The sequence below is a fragment of the Panthera uncia genome, chromosome C2 (assembly GCF_023721935.1).
Source record: "Panthera uncia isolate 11264 chromosome C2, Puncia_PCG_1.0, whole genome shotgun sequence".
Taxonomy (NCBI): Eukaryota; Metazoa; Chordata; class Mammalia; order Carnivora; family Felidae; genus Panthera; species Panthera uncia.
In genome coordinates this window covers 104,353,194-104,377,606 of record NC_064810.1, presented here as the reverse complement: position 1 = coordinate 104,377,606, position 24,413 = coordinate 104,353,194, and the positions used below count along the sequence as shown (strand labels likewise).

General features: G+C 44.2%; 1 protein-coding gene across 1 annotated transcript; it reads right to left on the bottom strand.

Annotated features, from left to right (window-relative positions):
• Nucleotides 1–14,334: 14,334 nt before the first annotated feature.
• On the bottom strand, nt 14,335–23,207 carry SHOX2 (short stature homeobox 2). The gene is made up of 5 exons (XM_049629646.1): nt 22,610–23,207; nt 19,477–19,685; nt 16,992–17,049; nt 16,594–16,682; nt 14,335–15,032 (listed from the first exon to the last, which is right to left on the bottom strand). The coding sequence occupies exons 1-5, from the start codon at nt 22,959–22,961 to the stop codon at nt 14,739–14,741; spliced, it is 1,002 nt and encodes a 333-aa protein (XP_049485603.1). The 5' UTR covers nt 22,962–23,207; the 3' UTR covers nt 14,335–14,738.
• Between the last annotated feature and the right edge of the window lie 1,206 nt (nt 23,208–24,413).

Below are 24,413 nucleotides of genomic sequence, written 5' to 3'. Positions count from 1 at the left end.
TTCTGGGGTGCCTGGCTAGCTCAGTCAGAAGAGCAGGTGACTCTTGATCTTGGAGTTGTAAGTTTGAGCCCCACTTTGGGTGTAGAGATTACTTATAAATAAATAAATAAATAAATAAATAAATCTTCTAAAAAGATTTAAAGAAAAATAAGATGTTGGTAATTTCTTTTATTTATAGAAATACAAGACAATTGTTATAATTTTATGAATAGAATATTTATAATATCTATAAATATAACATTTAAAACAGAAAATTCTAACCTTGATTTGAGAATAAGTAGTTTTGAATGTATTTCCAAAATTAATATTCTACATTGTAGATCTAACAGAAAAAAATGTGAAATTTCTATTTAGTAATTAAAAACAAAACATCATAGCTTTTATTCAACCAGTGAATCTCCAACTACAGAATTTCAAATTATAAAGAAGCAGTATTCCCAATACCAGTCATCACTGAGCAACAAAAGAGTGGTAAATATTCAAAAATAAATGTTTTCCATCCTCTGGAAAAAATATGAATATTAGTGACGCCTGACAAGAATGGCCTTTGCTCTGTTTAACATTTAATCAAGTAGTTAATATTAAAACTGGAGACAGAAAAGATGTGTTGAAAGCAGTTACTTGTATATTGAGATTTGGAGAAAACTACATGTGGTTTCCATTGTCCCATAGCCAACATTTTGGAATTTCTTACAGAATGATATATTTACATTTCTCAAAACTGAAAAAGTCTGCCTTCTTATTGAAGTTTACCATATGTCAAAACACTTCAAAAGCTAAATATTTTATATAAAGAGGGAGAAACTGACTAATCTATAATGTATATAAGATTAACCAAAGGAAATTTGAGAATGTCAAAAGCAGTGTTCTAGCTGTCAGTTAATTAATACTTGAGTAATCCTTGATAAATCGTAAGCAATGTTTTCATTTATGTGATTCTATCGAATATGTTCGTTACATTCTCATACAGTTTATTAATTCAGTAACTTATGTGTAAAAGTTAATAAGATATCTGTAACATTACATTTTAACCAACACAAGGGTACTCAATACAAGATCTTCATATTTATTCAATTAACTGAACTCTATCAGTAAACACAATGACCTCAGGGCCTAACTCATAAAAAATGCATTATTTACATGGAATCTTCTTGAATGTGATTCAAAAACTAATTATAAAGCAAACTTTTCTCAGTTTATGTACATAGCAATTACCCCCAAACCCTTAAAAGCAAATGTTATTAAGCTCCGCTCACCTACATCAATAAGATGATGGAAGCATCAAAAACTTCAATCTTTATCCAAAGGCTGCACGAGTCGACTTAGTGTACATGCACAGACACTTCCCTGTTCTGTAAGGCATGCTGTTGCAAGCATAATATCCATTTACCATATGGTAAAGATGGGGAACTTTAAAATGCACCTAGAAAAAAAAAAAAAACCCAAACAGCTAATGACAAAGAGCAGGTAAGTGAATACTTCAAACCTCAAAACATATACCAATCATCAAGTCTGAATAACATCTCTCCCAGGATATGAACAAAAATGACTAACACAGATTTTATTGCTTGCATCTTTTAAATCATAACAACTGAAAAGATTATATATAGATCTAATCCAAGTGAACCTAGGGTCACAAAGTGTTACTACTGGAAGAATAATTGTATCAGATGCCTAACTAATAAGTATTTTATCAAGACTTGGCAAATAAAAGTTGAGAAAGGAAATTCTAAAAGGTGACAGAATCATGGACAATAATAATGGAGACTTATAAAACACATTCCGTGCTTGATAAAGCAGTTGACTTCTTGAGAGAACTGTAAAATTATCAGGAAAAGGAGAGCAGATGTTACACATTTGGACTTTGTAAAGCATTTGATGCACTGTTTCATGAAAAGTGACTTGAAAAATTAGTCCAAATTGGCTTGGATCTGATCAGTGTCACACAGATTGAAAACTGCTTGAAAATCAGTAAACAAAAGATCATAACAAATGGCCATATATCCATTTGGGGTTGGGATCAGCCACTGGAATTGGTGTTAAATCTGGTCTTAGTTAATGCTCTTATGAACAGTTTTTTTTTAAATAAACAACTTTAATAGAATTTTCAAGTGCTGCTGCTGCATTGAAAGACAATGCTTACAAAAGAGAGAACTGAAAATAATAAAGTTATAAAGAAAATATTTCAATACTCAGGAGATAATGTGAACTTCAGCATGTAAAAATTCACTCCGGGAAGTAAGATGTGACTATCAGAGGATGATACTGATTTTTTTAACATCGATACCAGAACTTCCAGATCCAAGTAAATCTTGTCCTTCAAAGTTGTCACCCTGAGAAACCAAACACTCAGTCCAGCAATATTGTCACTGTTCAAAATGTTTTCGGGAATTCACCTTTGAAACTGCCTTAAGCAAATCAGTGCCGGTAAACTTCACTGCCCTATGAGCCATGTAAGAAAAGGTGTCATCACAAAACAGTCATGCTTAATTTTTCCTACCTTTCATTTGTAATAAAAATTTATATTCCCCACCTTTATCATCAAATTTAACGCCAAACAGCCTTTGGCTAGTTCCAAAAATTAAAACCACCCTCAGAGAACTAAGATTTGTCTCCAGTAAAATTATCTGAAAGAATATACCATAGACATATTTTTCCACAGGCTTGTTCATTCTACCAACACTTAATCTGCTATATGTCTGTCACCTTACTGTATGACTCTGGAGAAGCTACAAAAAGTAAGTAACAATTCGTGCCCTCAAGCCACTCACATTCAAATTGGACAGAGTGGTGGAGACCAAGGCCTGGTTAGAGAGGGATGCAAAAACTCTCTACCTGTTCCCTGAGATGCTAGCCTCACAATCACATAAATAATTACACTATACGAAACTCTGGTAGTTATATGCTCAAAATTCTATGAGAGTACCAAGTGGATCTGGAGAGGGATGTTCTAGCAGAAACCCAAGTTGGACACCAGCACAATATGCAGGAACCAGTGGAAGCCCAGTGAGAGCACAGGGTAGGTGGTGAAGCAGCCTCAGAAGAGGCAGAAAAAAACAGTAAAAGGTTAGATTAAATGTCATAGTCAAGAATCTAAATTGAATTCTCTAGGCAGTTTGGAGCTCCCGAAAAATAAGTTAGGGAGTCACATGATCTGATCTTGATTAAGCTCCGCTCACCATGATTAGGGGCCATGATATGACAAATGGTTGTGAGAAGAGTGAGGCTAGAATCTCAGGGAACAGGTAGAGAGTTTTTGCATCCCTCTCTAATCAGGCCTTGGTCTCCACCACTCTGTCCAAACTGCCTTATCAAGGTCACCATTGACCTGTATAACCATCAATTCTCAGTCTCACTCCCTCTCCACTGATACACTTTTTGCACTGGGCTTCTAAGACACTGGGCTTTCTTGGTTTTCTTCCTACCTTGTTGGGAGTTTATCCTCAGTCTCCACTTGCTGATTTCTACTCTTCTCTCCAGCCTCTTAATAATGGAGGACTCTAGGGCTCAATCTTTGATTCTCTTCTTTTTACTTGGTTTTTGGTGATTACATCCAGACTCATGACTTTAAGCGCATTCTGTATAAACCTAGAAATAACCCAAATGCCCAACAGTGTAAAATCAGATGCATACATTGTGTACAAACTCAATGGAATATTACACAGCAGTCAAATGAATTACGGTGACCTGCAACAATATGAGTGAATCTTAACAGAGAAGAATAAAAAGCAAGTACAGGAAGGTAAAGGTACACAATTTGTAGCCACACATATGAAGAAGGGACAATTCAGAGGAGGTAAATGGAGACAAAATGCCTAATTTGGACATATTACAAGGGCATCAGTAAACAACTTGTATAAGCCACAAAAGAAAATCAGAAGGAGGAAAAGAAGAAAAAGAAAAGGAGGGGGGGGAAAGCTGTGAATAAATTAAAGAAGGTAAACATTTCTCCTAACATGTATTATATACTACATATGGAGTACCGCCAAGTATTGTCTTTTTAAGAAGGAAATTTAAGTCTCAGCCTGTGCATTTCCTGAACGCACACCCCAGGAGGACGTGCCCTGACACCAGGTGCTGCCAGCTTCCTCGTGCAAAAGCATACTTCTCTCCTCCCAGCTCAACAGATAGTACCAAGATGCCCCACCTCCCCTGACCATCTGTATCTTCCTCTCTACCTCCCTTTAACTATCAGTGCCAGGCCCACACTAGATGCTCAAATATTTATTGAACACTTTGAACTTTGACTGTAATTGGGCTTTTCTTATTAAGATTTGAAAGAATGTTTAAGGAGGTATTGTTAGTTATGCAGGTAGGTAGGTAGGTAGTTTCCTATTTTTAAAAGTTTTACTGGGACATGAGAAACTAATACTTTCTGTGAAGCAAACAGAAGCATCCCAAATTATTCCAAGGCTTATTCTTCACTAAAGCAGCTGTTAAAACATATGATAAACGGATATCACAGGGTTTGGTGAGTAAAGGTCTCCTAAGTTTAGCCAACTTACCTCTTTTTCTTTAGGCTTTCTAGCACTTACAACTTGCCCTCCATCCCATCCCCATCCTATGTCAACCATACCCTTCTCTCCCTTTCAATTACCTTCAACGATGTCAGACTGAGGGGAAATCAGAAAAAGACAGTCTGACAAGTGAACGTAGAAAGGGGGAAAGAGTCCAAGGCACATAGTAGGTTTTTATTAAGTATCTGTTGACTGAATAAATAAATGAGTTATGTGTGGCTAGACTTCTAGAATGAATAATTTGGAAGAGAGGAGGAGAATAGAAGGACGAGCTGGAAGAGGTGAGAAGTTGCTCAGGATAAAAACATGAATGTTTCCCATAGAGTGAGTAGAGAAAGAAAACTTCTCCCCCAAGCAGTGAAGAGCTAGTGAGGATACAATCATAGGAATTGACACTACTTGGGAGAATTTTCTCCCTGTTCTGTAGCCTCCATTTCAGTCAGTCAAAGAGTATAACCAAGCTTCTTTATTTATTCAGCATACTTACCTGCTGTGTATCTCATTCTGTACCCAAAGAGATTGGATGAAAAATATGAGGGTGGTGGGGCACGCAGCAGGTAGAGTAAATGGAACAAGACTGAACCCACTTCATTGCTCCACTAACCTCAGAAGCTATCATGTTATCCAGCAATGTCTGACCCGGCTTGATTCCACGGACAGCTCTCTGGTGAGGATCATTCACGGCATGAAAGATAGAATCAGTTCTGTGCCCAGATCCACTGCTTTGTCACTGATAACACTGTACACATTCCAGAAATGACTCTCCCCCAGCCTGTCAGGACCCATCTACTCTAATTCTTCGCCCTGATTTTGGAAAACTACAAAAAGGACCAATTACCCTCTGAGTTAGTCACAGCCTCATTTGTACTCAATGAGAAATCACACACACAGGCACACAACTCCTCCAACAGCACAACGGGTGCTGACTATTAACCCAGATCAATAGTCTCAACAGAAAAGGTCAAAGGTCCAATGGGCTCTGGGAACCCCAGACCACATTACTCTCCACCTTGACCAACTTGACAGACAAGCTCAAATTGCTCAGGCTGTTCCCTTTCAGTGCATTAGCAAACAACTTCAGAGCTTGAAACTAGTAGTTCCTTTCTCTACATTGAATACTATATATATATATATATATATATATATATATATATATATATATATATAAAGTAAATAATAACAAACAGAAGATGATGAAGGAGAATAAAGCAAGGCAAAGATTTTCATTGCTGACTAACTTTTCATACAGAATACACAATTTTGCAGACTGCCTCTAGAGGGGGAGTCTGCTGGATGGCATATGAAGATCTGTGTGCCTCAGTGAGAGCATACTCTAGGGTATGGCAAAGCATCCCAGCCCTGAGCTTTGGGGGACTCTTGCTATTGAGTTCAAAAGGCCTCCACCATTAAAACTTGACCAGAGGCTCTTATACATACAAGCAGCTCCTGTATTTGCTTCCTATAACTGTAAGAATACATTTCCACAAACTTAATGGCTTAAGACTACACAAACTTAGGCGCCTAGGTGGCTCAGTTGGTTAAGTGTCTGACTTCCGCTCAGGTCATGATCCCAAGGTTCGTGGGTTCGAGCCCCACGTTTGGCTCCGTGCGGACAGCTCACCATCTGGAGCCTGCTTTGGATTCTGTGTGTGTCTCTCTCTGCCCCTCCCCCACTTGTGCTATGTCTCTCTCTCTCTCTCTCTCTCTCTCAAAAATTAATAAACATTAAAAAAAAAAAGACAACACAAACTGGTTATCTTAACAGTTCTATAGGTTAGAAGCCCAAAGCAGATTTCACTGGCCTAAAATCAAGATGTTTACAGGGCTGCATTTGCTCTGCAGCAAATTCCTTTTCTTGCCTTTCCCAACTTCTAGAGGCTACCTGCATTCCTTGCCTCCTCCATCTTCAAAAACAGTAACATTGCATCTCTCACCATTCTTCCTTAGTCCCATCTCTCTGAGTCTCTGCTCTGGCCTCCCACTTCCACTTCTAAAAACTCTTTGAATTACAATGGGCCCACTTGAATAGTCCAGGATGATCTCCCTATTTTATTCATTTTATTTTAAAAAATGTTTTTAATGTTTATTTATTTTTGAGAGAAAGACAGAGCATGAGTGGGAGAAGGGCAGAGAGAGACAGAGACACAGAATCCGAAGCAGACCCCAGGCTCTGAGCTGTCAGCACAGAGCCAGACTCAGGGCTCAAACTCACCAGGCGAGAGATCACTACCTGAGCTGGTGTCGGAGGTTTAATTGAGCCATCCAGGAGCGACCCAGGATAATCTCCTATTTTAAAGTCAGCTGATTAGCAACATTAATTCCACTGGAACCTTAACTTCCCTTAGCCATATAACCTAACATATTTGCATGTTACAGGGACTAGGATGTGGACATTTTGGAGGGTTTTTTTTTTTGGGGGGGGGGGGTTGGTTTTTTTTCCTGGCTATCACACTTCCCTATTACTCCCTGGGCAATTGGAGGACCAGGACCAGTCTCTCTTTCCAAGCCTTCCTTTGATGGCTAGTTCCACCTAATTTCACATGTCTAAAAAGTTTTGGAAGGAGGTTTAGACCTAAAACTCCCCCAGAGAAGGTCCTGGGCCCTTTTAAATGAGCATCGGGCAAGATTAAGTTTTAAGGGAAACTATTGAAGCCTTAAAAGAAACACAACTGCCGACAAGTGAGAATTTCAGTAAATAAATACATTGACCACAAGACAGGTAATTACATTTTAAACCACTGATGCCAATAAATGTAATAGAAAACACAATGTAGCGTAAGTACTGAAAATTTGAATAGGTTGATAGACTTTTCAAATAATTTTTAAGGGTAGTTTATTTTCTTCTTCCTTAGCACGGAAGCATAAAAAATGTGCTCAATAAGTAAGCAAACGGAAGAACAATCAATCTAATATCAAAGTGACTAGAGAGTTAATGCCAGGTCTCGATTTGTATGCTGACATTCCGGAATATAAAGGACCGGAGGTCAGAGAATCTGGGTAATCTCTGTATTAGGAACGCCCTTGAGTTGTCAGGGAGAAAGAACTTTTTCCATGCTATACAAAAGGGCAGATCTAAAGTTATAGTCCTTCAAAAATCCTATCTAAAAAAGTTTTGCAAGATTTGAAATAAAGTTTCATTTTAAACTCCAGGCCACACAATATATACACACATACTCAATATCCATTCATATCGAGGAATTGCGATAAACATGCCCACCACCTCCCAGTATTTTCCAAAACAGTTTCTAAGCACAGAGAGGCAAATTCCAAATCTTCTCTATGTTACAATCATTTGAAAGGCAGATAACGGAAGCATAGAGGAGAAGTACATTTGTAGAAACCTACTATCTTCCAGTCACTTTACCCATCTTATTTTATTTGATCCTCACAACCTGCAGGGTGTGTGGTACAGGACACAGGTTATAGGAACCTCAGAAATTATCTGAAACTTCACATCTAATTAATTGGTGATAAAATTGAGATTTGAACTCAGGGAAGTCTGCCTCTAAAGATTAGTCATATACCACACCACACTGACTCTGTCATTACACTGAAGATGTGTAAAAAGTGTTCTGAGCTCTTAATAGATATTATATAAAATATGAGACAAGTATAAGTGATGTATCTAAATTTAGGCATTGGAAAGAAGTCTGTCTTCTTTTAATCTGCTACGAGGACTCAATTGTCCATTTTACAGTTACAATCCTTGTAACAAAGATTCAACATTCCTTCCTTTGTATTGTACGTGTTTTCAAACTGGTATTAAAGGTTGTTGGTCAGCAGCCTTTTAGTCTTTTGGCATTTTACTGCTAATTGTCTGCAAACTTGAACAGCCTAAGAAAATGCAGATGGTCCTGTGGAACACAAATCACAGTTACACATGGTATGCATTTAATTCTAACGGAGTGTGTTTCTTAACCTCTGGGTGTCGCTCCACCATTCCTTTATAAGGCTACTCATATCCAAGAAAAACTCTGTTTCTAACAACAGGACAACAGGCCCCACATGTGTTGTGGGCCATTCAGATGCATATAATGTGTCTGAATGCCTTTAAGCAAATACGTTTAGCACATGTTTCCTAGCACTATCATATGTATTTATAAACTGCGTCCCCCTAGATGGTAAGCCCCTTGAGGGCAAGTGTCATGCCTTATATTTCACCTTATGAGCTGTACATGGCAGATTAACAATTCTATCTGTCATGTATACAGCACGGTGCCAGCTATAAATTGCTCTTATGGGTGAGACCCCTAACTACACTGTGACATTTGCTACATCTTCCAGATGAGGCCGGATAGAGAGAGACTAACCAATTACCTAGAATCAAAACGAATAGGTAATGTTTTCCCCTGGCCCACAACAGAAAAGTATTCATTCCTTGTCTTGCTCTACTTTATTTTTTTCTTCTAAGATTTTATTACAAGAATTAATGCCTATTGATATTTTTATTAAGATAAATATCACATATTGCTTATATATACATGTGCAAGGGACTGTTCATAGGGCTTTACAAATACTAACTCATCTAATACTCCTAGCACCCCATGAAATAGATGCTACTTTTATTCCCATTTTACAGATGAGGACACTGAGGCACAGAGAGATTAATTTATCCAAACTCACAAACAAAATGGCTAAATGGCAGCAGTGAGGTTTAAATCCAGAAAGTCTGGCTCCAGAGTCTGTGCCCTTAATTTATTCTGCACTATTCTGCCTGAATAAGAATCTACAAAGCTCCTTGCTCAGGACATGTGAGTGGTGGTTCAACAAGGTGGGGAAATGTGTGTTTACTCCTCCCTATGTGATTTATTTGATTATATTCTAAAACCTTTCTTCATGCCAATAGAACTCCATGTAAGTACTATACTAAATTTTCCTGTACTGAAGGCATATGCGATGGTTACCTTGACTGACATATAAAATACCCAAAACAAAATACCCCAAGACTAGAGGATTTTTTGTTCTATGAATTAAAGACATGAAAGGATTGCCTAGGCATCAGAAGTGTTATGAGCTCACATCTGTAAGTCTTTCTTGGAGATTTCCATATTTCTTATACAGGAATGTTCCCTGTCTGAAACATTTCAGTGTTCACTCTATATCTGAGTTTGAAAATTCTCTAATCCTTTTTAATTTTTAATTCTCAATTACTTTTTCAACACACGTAGGACAAGCACTTGCCGTAATATGACGTTTAACACTTTTTATGTTTTTCTTTCAGTCAGCTTGAAAACATGCTAGTAAACATGCAAACATATTGTAAAGGTTTGAAATTCGGGGTGTGTATACATATATCAACAGGAGTTATGAATTATGTATATTCTGAGCCTATATAAATTAGATTTTGAAGAACAAGCATCACAGTACTCAGGCAGGTCATAATAAGAGATTCCATGTGAAATGTAAAAACTACCTTGAATAAATTATCCATAAGTTAACACTCTCATTATAATGACATATTTATTATTTCTGGGTTTGTGATGTTCCTTTAATGCACTCTGACTGACTGTTGTAATGGCACTTCAAGAAACCATTTCAGACTCCCCCCCCCAATGAAATTTAGCACAACTTTATTTACATTTGAACTAAAATAATTTAAAATAATGCAATGTTACAAACAATCACCTACTTCCCAACGTAGAATACCATTTCCTTCTGCCCAGAAACATCTAATTAAAGCAGGATATAACTTTAGTAATTATTTTCACACAGAATGTCTCTAAAATTAGTGTCGATTGTAAGACTAAAAATTGGGAGACTGACAATCAAAACAATCTTAAATGCTTTGTTTATGTGATGCAAAGGAGTGATCCTTTAATTCTTGCACACACATTAAACTGATTTCACAGACTTTCTGTGCTGGTGTTTAACATAGTCAAGTGCTTGAGGTTACACAGAATAAACAATCTTGAGATCTTATTGCAAATGTTTGCAATTTATGATGTAAACCGATTTGTGAAAAAATAACAGGATCCATGTCACTGAAGCCAAAAAGGCATTTTTCAGAAATCAAAATAGTTCCGAAATTTGAGCATTGCATTATACTAAAGTATTACCATCTGAAGATCTACAAAGTTAGAAGTCTGGGGAAAAACTCAAACTAGATATTTATCATTTCAAGCTTCAAGCAAAGGCCTCCGATTTTACCGACCCTCTTGTATCCTAAACTCCTCAACACTAATGATATCTTGAATAATCTCTCTTAACTGAGTTTTCCCCAATCAGGGATTTTGTAGCCTGGGAAGATTTTGCACACCTTGGTGTGAAAGATCTGGGGAGTGGCGGGGGAGGGAGTGGCAAAATGTTTATTATTTATTAGGATTATCGAATTTCTACCAAAACAACGTGCATGTTGGGCCTCATCTGAGTTTAAAGCGAAGACTTCGGGCGCCTTCTCAAAGAGGCTCTGGAAACCTTGAGTTTGGAACTTCGCGTTCACACACCCAGGCGCCTGCCTGAGAGTTTGAGCCGCGGCGTGGGTGGAAAACGGGCCCAGCCCGAGCGTGCGTGGGAGGCTGGGCCCGAGGGACGCGGCCCGGACTCGCCAGGAAAGGCAGCCTGGGCCCTTGCAGAGTCTTGGGAGGGCGAACACTCTTGACGCTGGGGTCCCGCAGGCCGCGCCCAAGCTCAAGTACCGCCGACCGGGCCAAGGAACTTTGGCCCTTCTCGCTGGCCTGGCCGCCTCCGCGAGCTCCTAGCCTTCCCCACTCCCGCCGGGCCGGGCCCCCGCGGGGCTCGGAGCCCAGCCCACCCCGCTCCTGCCGCCGGGAACATTCGGGTCCGACCTAGGCCGCGCTGCTGCGCCCGCATCCTGGTGCCCCGGGCCTCGCCTGCCTGGGCCCAGACGCACCGCCCCCTTTGACCCCAGGCTCCCCCAGAGCTCGGCTGCGGGGACGGGCTGGGCTTCGCGTCCGCCGCGCGGCCGGCTTGACCCGGGACGGAGCCGCTAACCGCCCCCGGCTCCAAGTTCTCCCGTGACCTCCGACCTCCCTTGGGGTGCCCGAAGAAATGTCCGAACCCGCGTCGAGGGCTGCAGTAGGGCTGGGGCTGGGAGCCTGCGTGTTCCGACCCCCGGCCCCTGGCGCGGACCGGAGCTCGCCGGAGGCCACTGGGCGAGGGCGGGCGGCTAGGCGCGGCCGTTGCAAGTGCACCCCGCCCCTAGGCAGATGTTTATTATGAGAACTGAGGTCAGCCAGGAGAGCTGTCAACTTGTCAACTAGGAGACTTGCGAGGCCTGGAAGCGGAATACAGCCCAAGTGCTGGTCAGTGGTCTTTAAAAGCTACAAAGATAAATATAAAGTTATCACCCAAGGAACAGCTTTGAGTGCGAGCTCAGCCCGGGAGAAGGCCGAGTAGGGACGACGGGAGCACCACTGGAACTCGCGGGACTTTGTCGAAGGGGTGGGGGGTCTCCACTACGCGTCCTCCGGGCCAAAGGGGCCCCCAAGGGACCCTCGGGACACCCTCGATCTTCGCGGAGGATGCCCCCCATCCCAAGAGCCCGTGCTGGAAGGGATGGTCCTGTCCGCGGCCTGACCAGGCCCGCGTCTTCACAGTCTCTACGCTAAACAGGCAGCGCTTTCGGGTTTTACTAGTGAGACTTCTTCCGGGAGAAGGGGGCTGGGAGAGGTAGGAGGGAGGGAGGGGATCCTGGGTATTCTAAGGACTCTGGGACCTGGCTTTTCCTGAACTGGGTCCTTGCTTCTGCCTTTTCCTAAATTAAACCAACGAAAAATCTGCCTGGGCCAAAGCGCTAAACTGGAGAGGAGGTGGCCCTCCCTGAAGCCCCGTTCCCTTCACGGCTTTTACCCTACTCCCAAACCTTTATCACTTGCTTGGGGAGGGTCAGCGACCTGGGGTCGAGTGTCTGTTGTGCCACAGTTAACCCAGGTGGATTTCGCACCGCGTGATCCCGCTTCCCTTTCTCCCCAAAATGTTCCCCGAAAAACTACAAGGGTGAAGGTGCAATTAAATAGAAGAATGAGAGTTTGTCTTGGGGAGTCTATTCTATATTATTTTACATACTATCTGCTCCTTTATTGATTTGGTGTAAAATCAATTCTGTTTCTATTCTGGGTGGATATAAAAAAAGGGGGGGGTGCGCTCAGCGCTTTCGAGAGTCACCATTCTCATCGCCTCTTAATAGCGGCACGTAGAAGCAGAGGCAAGCGCTTTTCTAAGTTGATGTGTTCGAGAGATAGATACGCATTAATCAAAAAAGGAAGAAGGAAAGACTATCCCGGATAGTTTAATAGTAACAGGAACAAAGATGACGCGAACCCCATCAAATGAAACAATACTATTTTCATTCAATTGATCGGCAAAGTGTCTTCAATTAATAACTTGGCACTTATTTAAAAGGTTTAACAGAGGTGAAACCGAAACATTTTGTACCAACAACACATCATGAAATAACAGCATCTTCTTTTGTTTAAAATAACTTAATACACTAGAAAAAATATGGCAAATATAAATAACTTTGTTTTCATGGAGAACAAATAGTTACAAAGCTCAACCGCATACCAAAGTTCAGTTAAAAGAGCTTTTCCTCTTTCTTGTAAATTAGAAAAAAACAAAAACACAACTAAGGAGGCTTTCTAGTGATTGGGATACAGATTGCTTAGTCCAGGGTATCCCAGTTTAAATAGCTACATGAATTGAAACAAACAAACAAACAAAATTACTTGAATATACACCTTTGTGAGATAAAATGCAAATGTTGAAAGTCAACCATCAGTTCACACATTATAGCCAAAATAAACTTTGTTCGTGTGTATCAACATATTTTACACAAACCTACTGCTTGTATCTAGTTGGGTGTTATTTAAGGTGAGTGTGACAGGATAGAGAGGGGGGAAATAAAGCAAGGTTCTCAAACAGGACATCAGGAAATCAGCAGGAGGGAATACAAGAAAGGAGGGAGGGGTGACTAACACTGATTGAGCGCCTACTGTGTGCTAGGAGCCGTGGGAGGCGCTGTACCTTTTTTATTTCATTTGGTCTTCTTTTCATTTTCCTTTCCCCACATTTTCTGCCCGCCTCTGTCTTCTTGGGACAGGAGTGTAAATTTTTTTCCCTTCCGACCTTTTTCTTTTGTCCGACAGGATCAAAGACGGGGCAAAAAATATAGATTTGAGATATATCAATTTCCAGATGCTTTTGGTATTGTTTTTCATACTGAAGATGAAAATGGAGTAAGTGCATGTGACTAAAGCAGGGAGCGGGGAGACACCATCAATGGAATACAAGCAACATGCAAAACCGGAATTTACTGTCAGCAGTCTGGACAGTGCTGCCGCAATAATTTCTCAGATAAATCATTGTCTGTGGTAACATTTTTTGTATTAATATCATCTTTTTCCCTCTCCTCGCTTTGTATACTGTCTTCCCTCTTCTTACTCTTCCATACGTGGTGGTTTTTAACTCAAAGCATCTGATTCAACGTAAAAGGAGGCCCGCCTCTCTTATCAAATTTCTTGTATTAAAGTGAACTTCGCAGAAAAAGGTCAGTTTCAAAACCTGTGAACTTCCCAGCTGCGCACTTTTTTAACCTTAGTTCTTTAAATAAGTATACCTCTTCCTTCTGTTTTGCCTTTTCAGCCCATTAAAAAAAAAACATACACTTTAAGTTGGTACCCCCCCTCCCCATTCTCTCGAGATTCGTCCGGGTTATTTTTCCATATTTTTTAAATGTATAAAATACTTTAATTTTTAAAATTTGTTTTTGTTCCTTGATTCTTTCTCCAATTTCAGCTTCTGCCAAATAGCAATAAGTTCCCCTTTTCTTTTTTTCTCTCTGGTTTGTCTTTTCTACTTTTTTTTTTTTTTTTTTTTTCATTTTTTATTAACAGGATTTTTATTTCTACTCAAGAATCCATCGTTGCAGCTTTGCCTTGAGCCACACTCCGCTGTCCTAGCGTTCCCTTGTTCAGTCTCTCTCCAGACTTCCCGAAAACTTGCCCCTACGAAGCCGAATTCTATGCCCTTGGGTAAGTGAATGGTCAGGAGCAACGGAGCTGCTGCGCCTAGTGGGATCGAGGGTCCCGCGCGGAGTCTCGCCCTCCAAGTCCAGGTTGTGGAGAGGGGCAAAGGGCGATCAGCGGGGCGGGAAGAGGGTAGGTTCCGGAGATCTGTGGGGGATAAACGGAAAAGCAGCGAGGCGCGGAGGGTGTGCAGGGTGCACGCCGCGCTGAAGGCGCGACGTTGGCGCTGGCGTTGGCGTCACAGACCCAGGGCGGCAGCATGCTTTTTGGCTTTCAGTCTGAGATCGGCGATGCTGGAGTTCTTGCTGGTGGTCTTGGCGGCGGCGGCGGCAGCCACCACGGAGGCGGCGGAGGCTGAGTCAGCGGCCAGCGTGGCCAGCGGCAGTCCGAAGGGCGGCGCCGGGAACATCATGTAGGGCGCGTGCGCGGCCAGGTGCGGGTGCAGGTGGTGGTGCGCGTGCGCCACGGCGCTGTCCAGCTGCAGCTGCGCCTGAACCTGAAAGGACAAGGGCGTCACGTTGCAATGACTATCCTAGGGTGACAACAGAATAGAAACAGAGCATTAACGGCGTCCAGCTTGGCGAGGGGGAAGGCTGGGGCTAGGGACAGGAAAGGGGCGTTTGGCTGACCTCCTCAGTCTGTTACTGAATCTGGGATATTCCGGTGCGCCAGAGTCTGTGCAACTCGCTCAGCGCCTTATCTCCCTGGGCCCTGAGGGACTCCTATCTGCAGGAATGTGGCCGCTCCTCTCAGGAGCTGGGCCCATCAGAGGGCAACCTTGCTATCGTGTTAATAGCCCTCCTCAAAATTAGAAAGGTAATTTGGAAAGGCTCTCTCGATGCCATCATACATCCCTTACCCCACTAAAGCACTAACAAGTAACCAAGTACTAACAAGCAAACTGTAAAACTTTTCCTTGTTACTTAGGGAAATTAATTCATCTTCATAACAACTGGCACAATTGTTAGCACTTCCAACATTTACTGCTGTAACAATCAGCCTTGTTATAATGCAGATCTTGTTAAAATGCAGATTCTGATTCAGACGGTCTGCGTTGGGACCTGAGATTCTGCCTTTCTAACTGCCTCCCTGGTGCTGCTGGTGCTGCAGGCCTGCAGATCACTTTATGAGTAGTAAGGGTCTCCTTTTAAGATCCCACTCTCTCTTTCTCCAATCATTCTCCTTGCTTCAAAAGCCTAGCATCAGGATGCTAGAGTCCTGTGGTGCCAAGAGAGCTAAGATCTCCCTAACACTAACTGTCAATACATGGGTAAGCCCAGGTGTCTCCCCAGTCTAGGGGAGACTGCCAGCTGAGAGCTAGGGTGCTGCCAACTGAGAGCTAATTCACGACTTCACAGCCATACCAAGCAGGGGTCCTGGCTAAGGATGGGCAAGGTCAGGCACTGGTTGGGTAAGGCTTGCGCCCTTAGGCTTGAAGAGCAGGGGTGTTTAGAGCACTGGGATTTCCCAGGATTAAATCTTTGCTGCAGGCTGTCCTTTTAAAATGTAGTCTTAAAAGTTTCTTTATACCTAAGAAAGGGATTGCAGAGGCAGGGCATCCCTGGGAAGACCAAGGCTTCCCTCTCTACTAGAGATGAAGCTTTGTTTGCAGAGGCACCTTTAAAAAATCAAGTCTGAGTTGGAAGTACTTTTATTTATTTACTCTTCTTCTGCCAGACACATTTAATGTGACTAAGGGGTAAGAAATACCTAGAAAAATATTTAGAAAGTTGCCTTAGAAAACACCTGAGGACTTACCTCTGTATTGGATCTGACAAAATCTTAATCAAAAGGCTTTTCCTTTCTCTCCCCAAGTGCAATCTTTAGTGCATTTTTAAAGGACCGGTTGCTGGCCTCAGGCCCCTGCAGGTTTCCCATGAGGACAGAAAGGACTAGACACGTAGGCCCTTGACATTGTATAGGTTTTTTTTTTTTTTTTTAAAGGGGAGTGAATCCACTATATCATCTCAAAATTATTCTTCAACTGCATGGACACCAACATTGGGACTCAGAGAGAAGGTATATTCAACAATTCAAGCAAACATCCGGGTCTTTTTACAGTTAAAAACAGGTTGAAAGCGGGCTATACTTGCCTGCTGAAATGGCATCCTTAAAGCCCCTACGTTGACATAAGGTGCAACTCTACAAGCTTCAAACTGGCTGGCAGCCCCTATGAGAACACCTATGAAAAAAATAGGGAACAAAACACAATAATATGAGGTTAATATTTCCAGCACTGTTTTCCAGGGTTCCAAATGATACTAAGACAGAACTAATTCCTCTGGAACTGGACAGTTATCTTCCTACACTGCTGCCATAATTAAAATAAATGTAATTTACTCCCAAACTTTAGGACTTTCATTAACTGCCTTCAGAGCAGATTTTTAAATAAATACCATGATTTTATTTTAGAAGTTTCTTTCTGACTTTGTATAATGATATTACCCAATTCTCTTTTTACTGAGAATATGATTTTCTTTGAGAAGCATACCTTTATGGAGTTGATTTTCCTGTTTTCTGCATTTAGCTCTTCGATTCTGAAACCAAACCTACAAATTGGAAAAACAAAATAAAGCCTAGATGTTACGAATTCCAATATTTTCTTTTAATTACCAGAGTACAATGACAAAAGAGTAGTGTTTTAGGCAAGGATTGAGAGATACAGCAAGCAATATTTGAATTATAAAAAACACTCTCAATTTCCAAAGTCAAATAATGCAAGTAAACAGCAAAAATAGATTTCATAGACTTTTGCAAGATAAATTGTTTCTTGATAAATTACTATTAGTCCTGGTTTCATCTTTCTGCATTACAGAGTCCCCAAGGCCTAAAACTCTCCCTGATACCTGATACCAAAGTGATAATGGGTTTAGATGTTTGCCCAGTAAGACCTGAGAAGAATGTGCTCATTAATAGCCTGTAATATTAATTAGCTTCATCTTCAAGAAAAACCAAACACCAAAGCAAATAGTGACTCTGGGTTTGGTTTTTTTTTTTTTTTTTTGGTTGGGGGGGGAGGAAGATAAGAGTGGGGGAAGAGGTAATTAGTGTCATAAAAGCCTCACTACAAAGAAGTTTAGAATTTCTCTGTTCCTCTGTGCAGCAGAGTGTAACACAGTTGCAGCATAATTGTGCTATTATCATGATAATCTAATTTGCTTCTATAGAAAAAGCAGTTAGGGTAGCAGAGATGCATCCAGAAAATAACTCTAAAATTTAAATAAAAGTATGAAAAAATAAAGACCAGCAATAAAGTTCACTTCTTATGAGAAAAAAAAAAAAAAGAACAACATGCTGTGAAAAGGGGATGGGGTATGAATCAAGTAACTCCTGGATACTGTCTTCTCCCAGATATCACCTTCTTAAATAAACTTGCCAACTTTTAAAGGCAGTATGACAGATTTTTAAAAATTCATATAAACCTTGCTTTTACACTCCAGTCATACAGCATTATGTTCCAATAATACAGCATATTGACTGATTCACAAATTAAGGTTTGAAAAAAAAAACTATAAAAGAAAAATAGTGCTTCAGAGATTTTTCTTGTTTTTGAAAGCCGTGTCATAGTCAATGTAAATCTTCAAAAATTCCCCTGCCATTTAGTGTAATAGAAGGGTAGATTTCATGCCAGGGTGGCATCCTTTGTGTAACTCACATGGCCTGAGGCTTCTTGCCTCTTTTTTCCCCTAGAAGAGTTGGAACTGCGATACTAATGCTCATAACTGTAATAATTATCATCATGTCTTTAAGGGGTTGCTGAGTCTCTAGAGATTTCAGTACACACAGCAAAGCAGGAGAGGCTTAAAAAGGAAGAGCAGAGCCTTCTATTGACGGCTGTGATGACCAAGGCAGCCTATTATTACTTTTCCCCTTCAACGTGACTGCTCTGTTTTTGTCCTGATCCTATTACAAGATGCGGGGAAGCCCCATAAGAATTGCATAGTTTGCTGCAGATGGTGGTCTCTGCGCCCAGAGACCCTGGGAGTATCTGTTACAGTGATACTTTGTAACAGCTGCAGATGTTCAGGCCTAAAACTGCTCCATGTGTTCAAACAAATAATGACCATCATTTTCTCCTAGTTTATTATTTGAGCGGAAATACAATCTGAAACATTTAAATGTTTTCTCCATAAAACTAGAAGGATATGCATGCATGTATGTACATAATTTTCCACCTTGAATGCCCCCAAAGCCTATTGCCATTATATTCACCCCCACAAACCAGTAAAGAAAACCTGCTCCAACCCTAACTCCATCACATTAAGGCACTTGTTGGGTGTTGGACTTTGGGAATGCCAATATTAAGATATGTGAATTGTTTTAAAATCAAGTTTCTGTAGGTTCAGGTTTGCTGTCAGGTTAAGTGAAGGAACAAAGAGTGACCAAAATGCATTTACTGCTTTACTGTTTTACACACAGTTTGAGATCGACTGCTAACGGCAAACTGTAAATTTCCGCACTTAACAGTTGCTAATTTTCTTTATAGTCTGTACATCTATAAACCTAATTGGCATATCCGCTTGGCAACCCTAGACCCCGGAGCAGACCCTCAAGGAAAAACAACTCAGGCGAACAAAATATTCGTTGTAACTTTTAAGGCATCCAGAAGATAAAACGCTTTCTGTGGGATTTTTTTTTAAGGCTTATAAAAGTAGGCCCATTAGGATTAAACCACATTAAAGGCATCGTGAGGCGAGGGGGGTGGGGTGTGGTTTATAGAAACTCTGGGAGCAAGCCCAGCACAGCTTTCTTCTGCTGGGAACATATGTTGGGATGGGGGGGGGGGGTAGGCTATAATACTAAGATTTACTTTGGAAAATAGGACCTCTAGTAAAGACCATCCTTTTCCTTCTCACCTCACTCCAGGTTCTTGAACCCGCTGCGCCCTCGCTGTATGTCCCCCAAGCGGCCTCTCCTCCACGCGTGCCCCTCCTCCACTCCCTGGGCCCTGCCTTGACCTCCTCACAGCTAGGTACCTGCACTCGGGCTTCGGACAGCCCCAGCCGTTGGCTCAGTTCCTCGCGCATGAAAGCGTCCGGGTAGTGGGTCTCATCAAAAAGCCTCTCCAGTTCGTTGAGTTGTTCCAGAGTAAAATTGGTCCGACTTCGCCTCTGCTTGATTTTGGTCTGGCCTTCGTCCTCCATCCCTTTCGCATCCTCTTTGCGATCCTTCAGCTCTGGGGACACTGGAGGGGGCACCACAAGTAGGGCCACGCGAATGTCCACGTGCGCACACAGAAACACACACACACACACACACACACACACGGACAAAAACAACACGGCAAATCCTGTTACCAGATTTGTCTCCAAAAGGATGGAGGATCCTGCCCCCTCCCGGAGTTCTGTCCACTGTCTCACCCTGCCCTGAGGAAGAGGAATCTGGAGACGTGAAGGATCAACTCTGGGCGGCCGCCCTTCCTCAGCTATTCACCCACACAACCGTCCGCAACTGTAGCCTACTCACCTCCTCACTGTGCACTCCACCGTCCCCTGCCCTCCCCCGCGAACGCCAAATGCATTCCACTCACCCTCTCTAGCACTCACACTCTGCCAAGCACACCAGAAATCAAGAGCGCCGCACCCGGCCAGGCACAGAACCCGGTCAGGGCAGAAGGGCGCGGCGAGGCCATGCACTGGCCTCTCACCGGCTATTCCCAGAGCGCTGGGCCATTTTCAGGCCAGCTCTGGCCTCCGCTGGCTCTGTTTCTCTCAAACTTGCTGCTCTAATTTGGGAACAATTGAGCTCAAGGGTTGCGGCGGCAGAACAAGACCCGGGTGCTGTGCGGCACAGAGAGCCGCATCTCCGGGCTTTCGGTGCTGACCCAGGGTACGAGCCCAACCCTGCTGACAGCCCACGGGTGGCCAGGCAGTCTCTATCCCCCACGCCAGACACGGGACGCCTGACAAGAGGCGCCCACGCCATGTTGGCGGCCTGAAGGGCTCGCCGCCCACGCCAGGCCAAAAGGCGAGAGGCGGAGAACCAGCCTCCGGTGGCGCGCGAAACAGACCGCTGCCTCTGTTCTCTCCTTCTCTCTCCCCATTGGAAAGACAGACTCGACCCTAAACGCTTAAACCCACAGAGATCAACAGGTTCAAGCGGAACATTCGTGATCCTTGGTTTCTATTGGTTGCTCAAAGCCTTTTCATGCATCCAGCAGCTCGGTTGTTTAATAAAATATGCATTTTTCTGCTCTGGGTTTGCACACACCCGTTGCTACTTTATGCTGTCCTTCCTTCTCCCTTTAAAAACAGGAGCTCTGCGAACGTGAGCATACAGAGTCAACCGAGGGAGATTATATATATATATATATATATATATATATATATATATATATATGAGAGTAAGGGCCAGTGATCAGGAAAGCCCATATCAACATGAACTGCCCTCTGGAACCTTCACGCTCTGCGCCTGAGTCGGAACCTTGGGTTTTTAAGGTGTCAAAGCTGAGTTTGGATAGTCGAGGCTGTTTGTGGTTCTTCCTAGCCCAGGATCCCGATCAGCATGGGTGTTAAAAATCATTTCCGGAAGAGCCGGCCTGCAGAAAAATTAATACTTGTCCTGAGCTTGGAAATCAACAATTCCAGGACCACGTCTGCCCGGGTTGTGACCCTAACCGCACGATGCGACATGCTGGTGTACCCAGGGCCTGGAGCTGCGGACTCAGGCAGGGGAGCCTGCACTGGGCCGCCCGACAGCGGTGCTATACTTTTCAAATTTAGGAGGACCTGCTGCCTGGTCTGGGGGAAGAAGGAGCCTCTAGATCCTAGCCCAGTCTAGCATTCTAGCTACGGTGATTTTAGGTGTTGCCCGCATTTCTTGTTCTCAGAGTTCGTTTTATGGACATTTGTCCTTCCATTGGGGAGGAAGCGGGTAACATTATAGTAAACGTTAGGGGCCAAGTTAATAAGAAAATATTTCCACTGATATTGTAATGAAATTTAAACATGAAAAACACCCTTCAGATTCTGCCAAAGGGGTGAGAAGGCTTTGTCTATTTCGGGTTATCCACAGTGGATGGATGCCTCTCAAACTTTTGGAGCTTCAAAGAGAAAGATGTCCACATTTCCAGTTGATTAATAGACTTAATATAATCTCGATTTCGCCCCCAAATTTCCATTTATTGGCCTAAACAGGAACAGACCGTGTTATAAACAACTTAATTGCTTGCTTAAATATGTGATTCTACGCATGTCACATATTTTCTTAATTGGAAAAATATGGCAGCACACCAGTTACTGCAGGCACCGAGTGCCAAATTAATTTTATTGTTGAATTCTTTTGAATTGGTACAGGACGCTCCACCATTTAGATAAAGCCATTTCCTAACACTTTGTTGGCACGGAAGGATTCCCTCCCCCCTCCCCCCCACACGAAACCAGAGATGATTCGAAACAGTAATGCAATTGTGTAAATACCGAAAAACCAATCCCCAAAAAAGGGAGCCTAAAGCGTCTCCCGAGAGAAACAGCCTAGCCTGGACCTTAGCCTGCCTCGGCCTCGTTCAATCGTAACAGCTCAAAGAGAATGGGAAGTTTTGACCTCCAGGATCCGAGGATCCAGGATCTTCGTGGAGTTCGAGTGGATCTTAGCCGTGGCCCGAAACCCGGGGGTGACCCCAGGGTGAAATCTCCCTCCCTCTCTCTCTCTTTCCTCTCTTTTTCTTTCTTTCTCAGGCCTAGGAAAGGGGCTCCCGCAAACTCGGCGCTAGATGCTAATCAGAATCCTGCCGCCTGGCCCAGCGGCTGTCAGCACCCCTGCGGCAGCCGGGCCCACCGAACTTCCCCGTCCGCCCGCGGGCCGTCTGGGTTGCGGGCCCATCCTCTGGCTGGTGAAATGCGCTTCAGTGGAATGGGAATAGCGAGAGCATCCGAGAAGGGCGCGCGCAAACCCCACGCCCCCCCTCTTCACACACACTCGGACCCCACCCACGACCGTGCACACCACCGGACTCCCACCCCTCCATCATCACTCTAGCTTCCAAAGCTGGGGTCCAAGGGCCCGCTCCGCGTCCCCCCCCGCTCCCCGCTGGGCCTCGGGGTCCTCTCCCGCCCGAGAGGAGTCAGGAAGGCGGGAAGGGGAACCGCGGCTGGGGGGTTAGGCCGTTACCCTCGGTGAGCCGCGGGCTGCCCGGCTCCCTGCTTCTCTCAGCGGCGCCCATGTCCAGCTCCCGGACGGGAGAGCGCCCTCCTCCAGCTCCTCCGCCTGCTCCTCCTCCTCCTCCTGCACCTCCTCCGCCTCCTCCGCCTCCGCCTCCGCCTCCTCCTCCGCCGCCGCCTCCGCCGGCCGCCCGGACTGCTGGGCTGCTGCGGTCGTCGCGGCCGGGATCGGTGCAGCCCGTCGGCTCCTTGGTCCCGCGCAGCGGCCCGCTCTCCAGCACCTCCCGGTACGTGATCGCCTCCTTCTTCTCCTTCACTTTCTGGTCAAAAGACTTAGAGACGAACGCCGTAAGTTCTTCCATCGCCGCCGATGCCGGTCAGCTCCGCGCTCAACCTCTCCCAGCCGAGACCCGCTCTTTTTTTCCTTCTTCTTTTTTTACTGCCCCAGCCCCCCCAGTAATAACACATCAATGGGGCAGGGGGTGGGGGAGGAGCTGGAGGAGGAGGAAGAAGAAGAAGAAGAAGAAGAAGAAGAAGAAGAAGAAGAAAAAGAAGAGAAGAAAGAAGAAAGAGGAGAAGTAGGAGAAAAAGAAGTAAGAAGAGGAGGAGGAGGAGGAGGAGGAGGAGGAGGAGGAGGAGGAGGAAGAGGGAAGGGGCGGGGGCCGCCGGAGGGAAATGGGAACTGATGCTTCCCTGCCGGAGCGCGCTTGTTCAATGTTAAGATCTTTGACAATTCTTCCTGCGGAGAGTTCAGATCTGATAGCAATGCTGCGCTTGAAGTCTCACTATTTATACTTCGCAAAGGCGGCCCCTTGTTCTGAGTAAATTACCTCCCCTTCGCAACTCGGAGGGAGCCCCTTCCTGGGGAAGCACCCGCACCACTACCTGGGGGTGGGAGATTGGGGGTTGGGAGGGAGGGAGAAAGAGGGAGAGATTGAGAGAGAGAGAGAGAGAGAGAGAGAGAGAGAGAGAGAGAGAGATTGAGATTGATTGAGGCTGGAGTCCAGGCAGGCTGGAGCTGGAGTGGGAGGGCAGTGAAGGGGACGGGAGGGGGCGGGAAGAGGAGGCCGGTCCCAGGCCGTCCGGGTTTTCAGATGGCCTCGGCCGCCTGTGCTCTTGGCCATTAATCCAGGGTTGACGAGAATCCCTAATTAATTTAATTAGGCGTGGATTTTGCGTTGGTGTCACGATTCAGTTAAACACTGGGGAGCTGGACCTACTCCGCCGGGGCGTGGCCAAGAGGAAACTGACAAGTGCGCGGCTGCTGGAGTCAGTCGGGTACCCGGACTCCGCAACCGACCCTACAACCTCTCACCGCGTCAGGGTGCAGCGCAACTGCTCCGCCCCGCCTTGCAGCCGGGCTTCCTTGACCAGCGTTAGGCGCCGGGCACACCAGTTCCGTATCCTGACTCTGTGTCCCAATCCTACACCCCCGCTCCTCACCCACCCTCCCACCCACACAGTCCGGCAACCTGTGTTCACAAGCTTGCTCAGGGTCACGGTCGTCTACAGCGTCCCAGACCCGCGCGGCTCCCTATAGGGGCTTCCCGGCCTGCAGCGAGAGCTGAGCCTGGATCTTTACTAAGCTTCCTGCCCCGGGGAGTTTGTGATTCACCCCACTACTCGCATCTTAGAGCCCTAGCCGACACCTCTACGGACAAACCCAACTCGGGCCAGCCTATTTAACACGTTTCCTGAGCAGCTGTTCCCTGACAGATTTCATTTTAAAGTGTTTCCTTAGCGCCTGGTCAAGGACAGTTTGACTTCGTTCTCTCTTTGAGGTCTCAGGATCCTGACCCCTTCTCCCTTACAAC

Excerpts from the sequence above, each read along its gene's own strand:
- SHOX2 (XM_049629646.1), bottom strand. The coding sequence starts at position 22,961 with ATGGAAGAACTTACGGCGTTCGTCTCTAAGTCTTTTGACCAGAAAGTG. Across the intron at positions 17,050-19,476 it reads TGTCCGAAGCCCGAGTGCAG|GTTTGGTTTCAGAATCGAAG; the intron begins GTACCTAGCTGT and ends TCCAATTTGTAG. Across the intron at positions 16,683-16,991 it reads GGAAAATCAACTCCATAAAG|GTGTTCTCATAGGGGCTGCC; the intron begins GTATGCTTCTCA and ends TTTTTTTCATAG.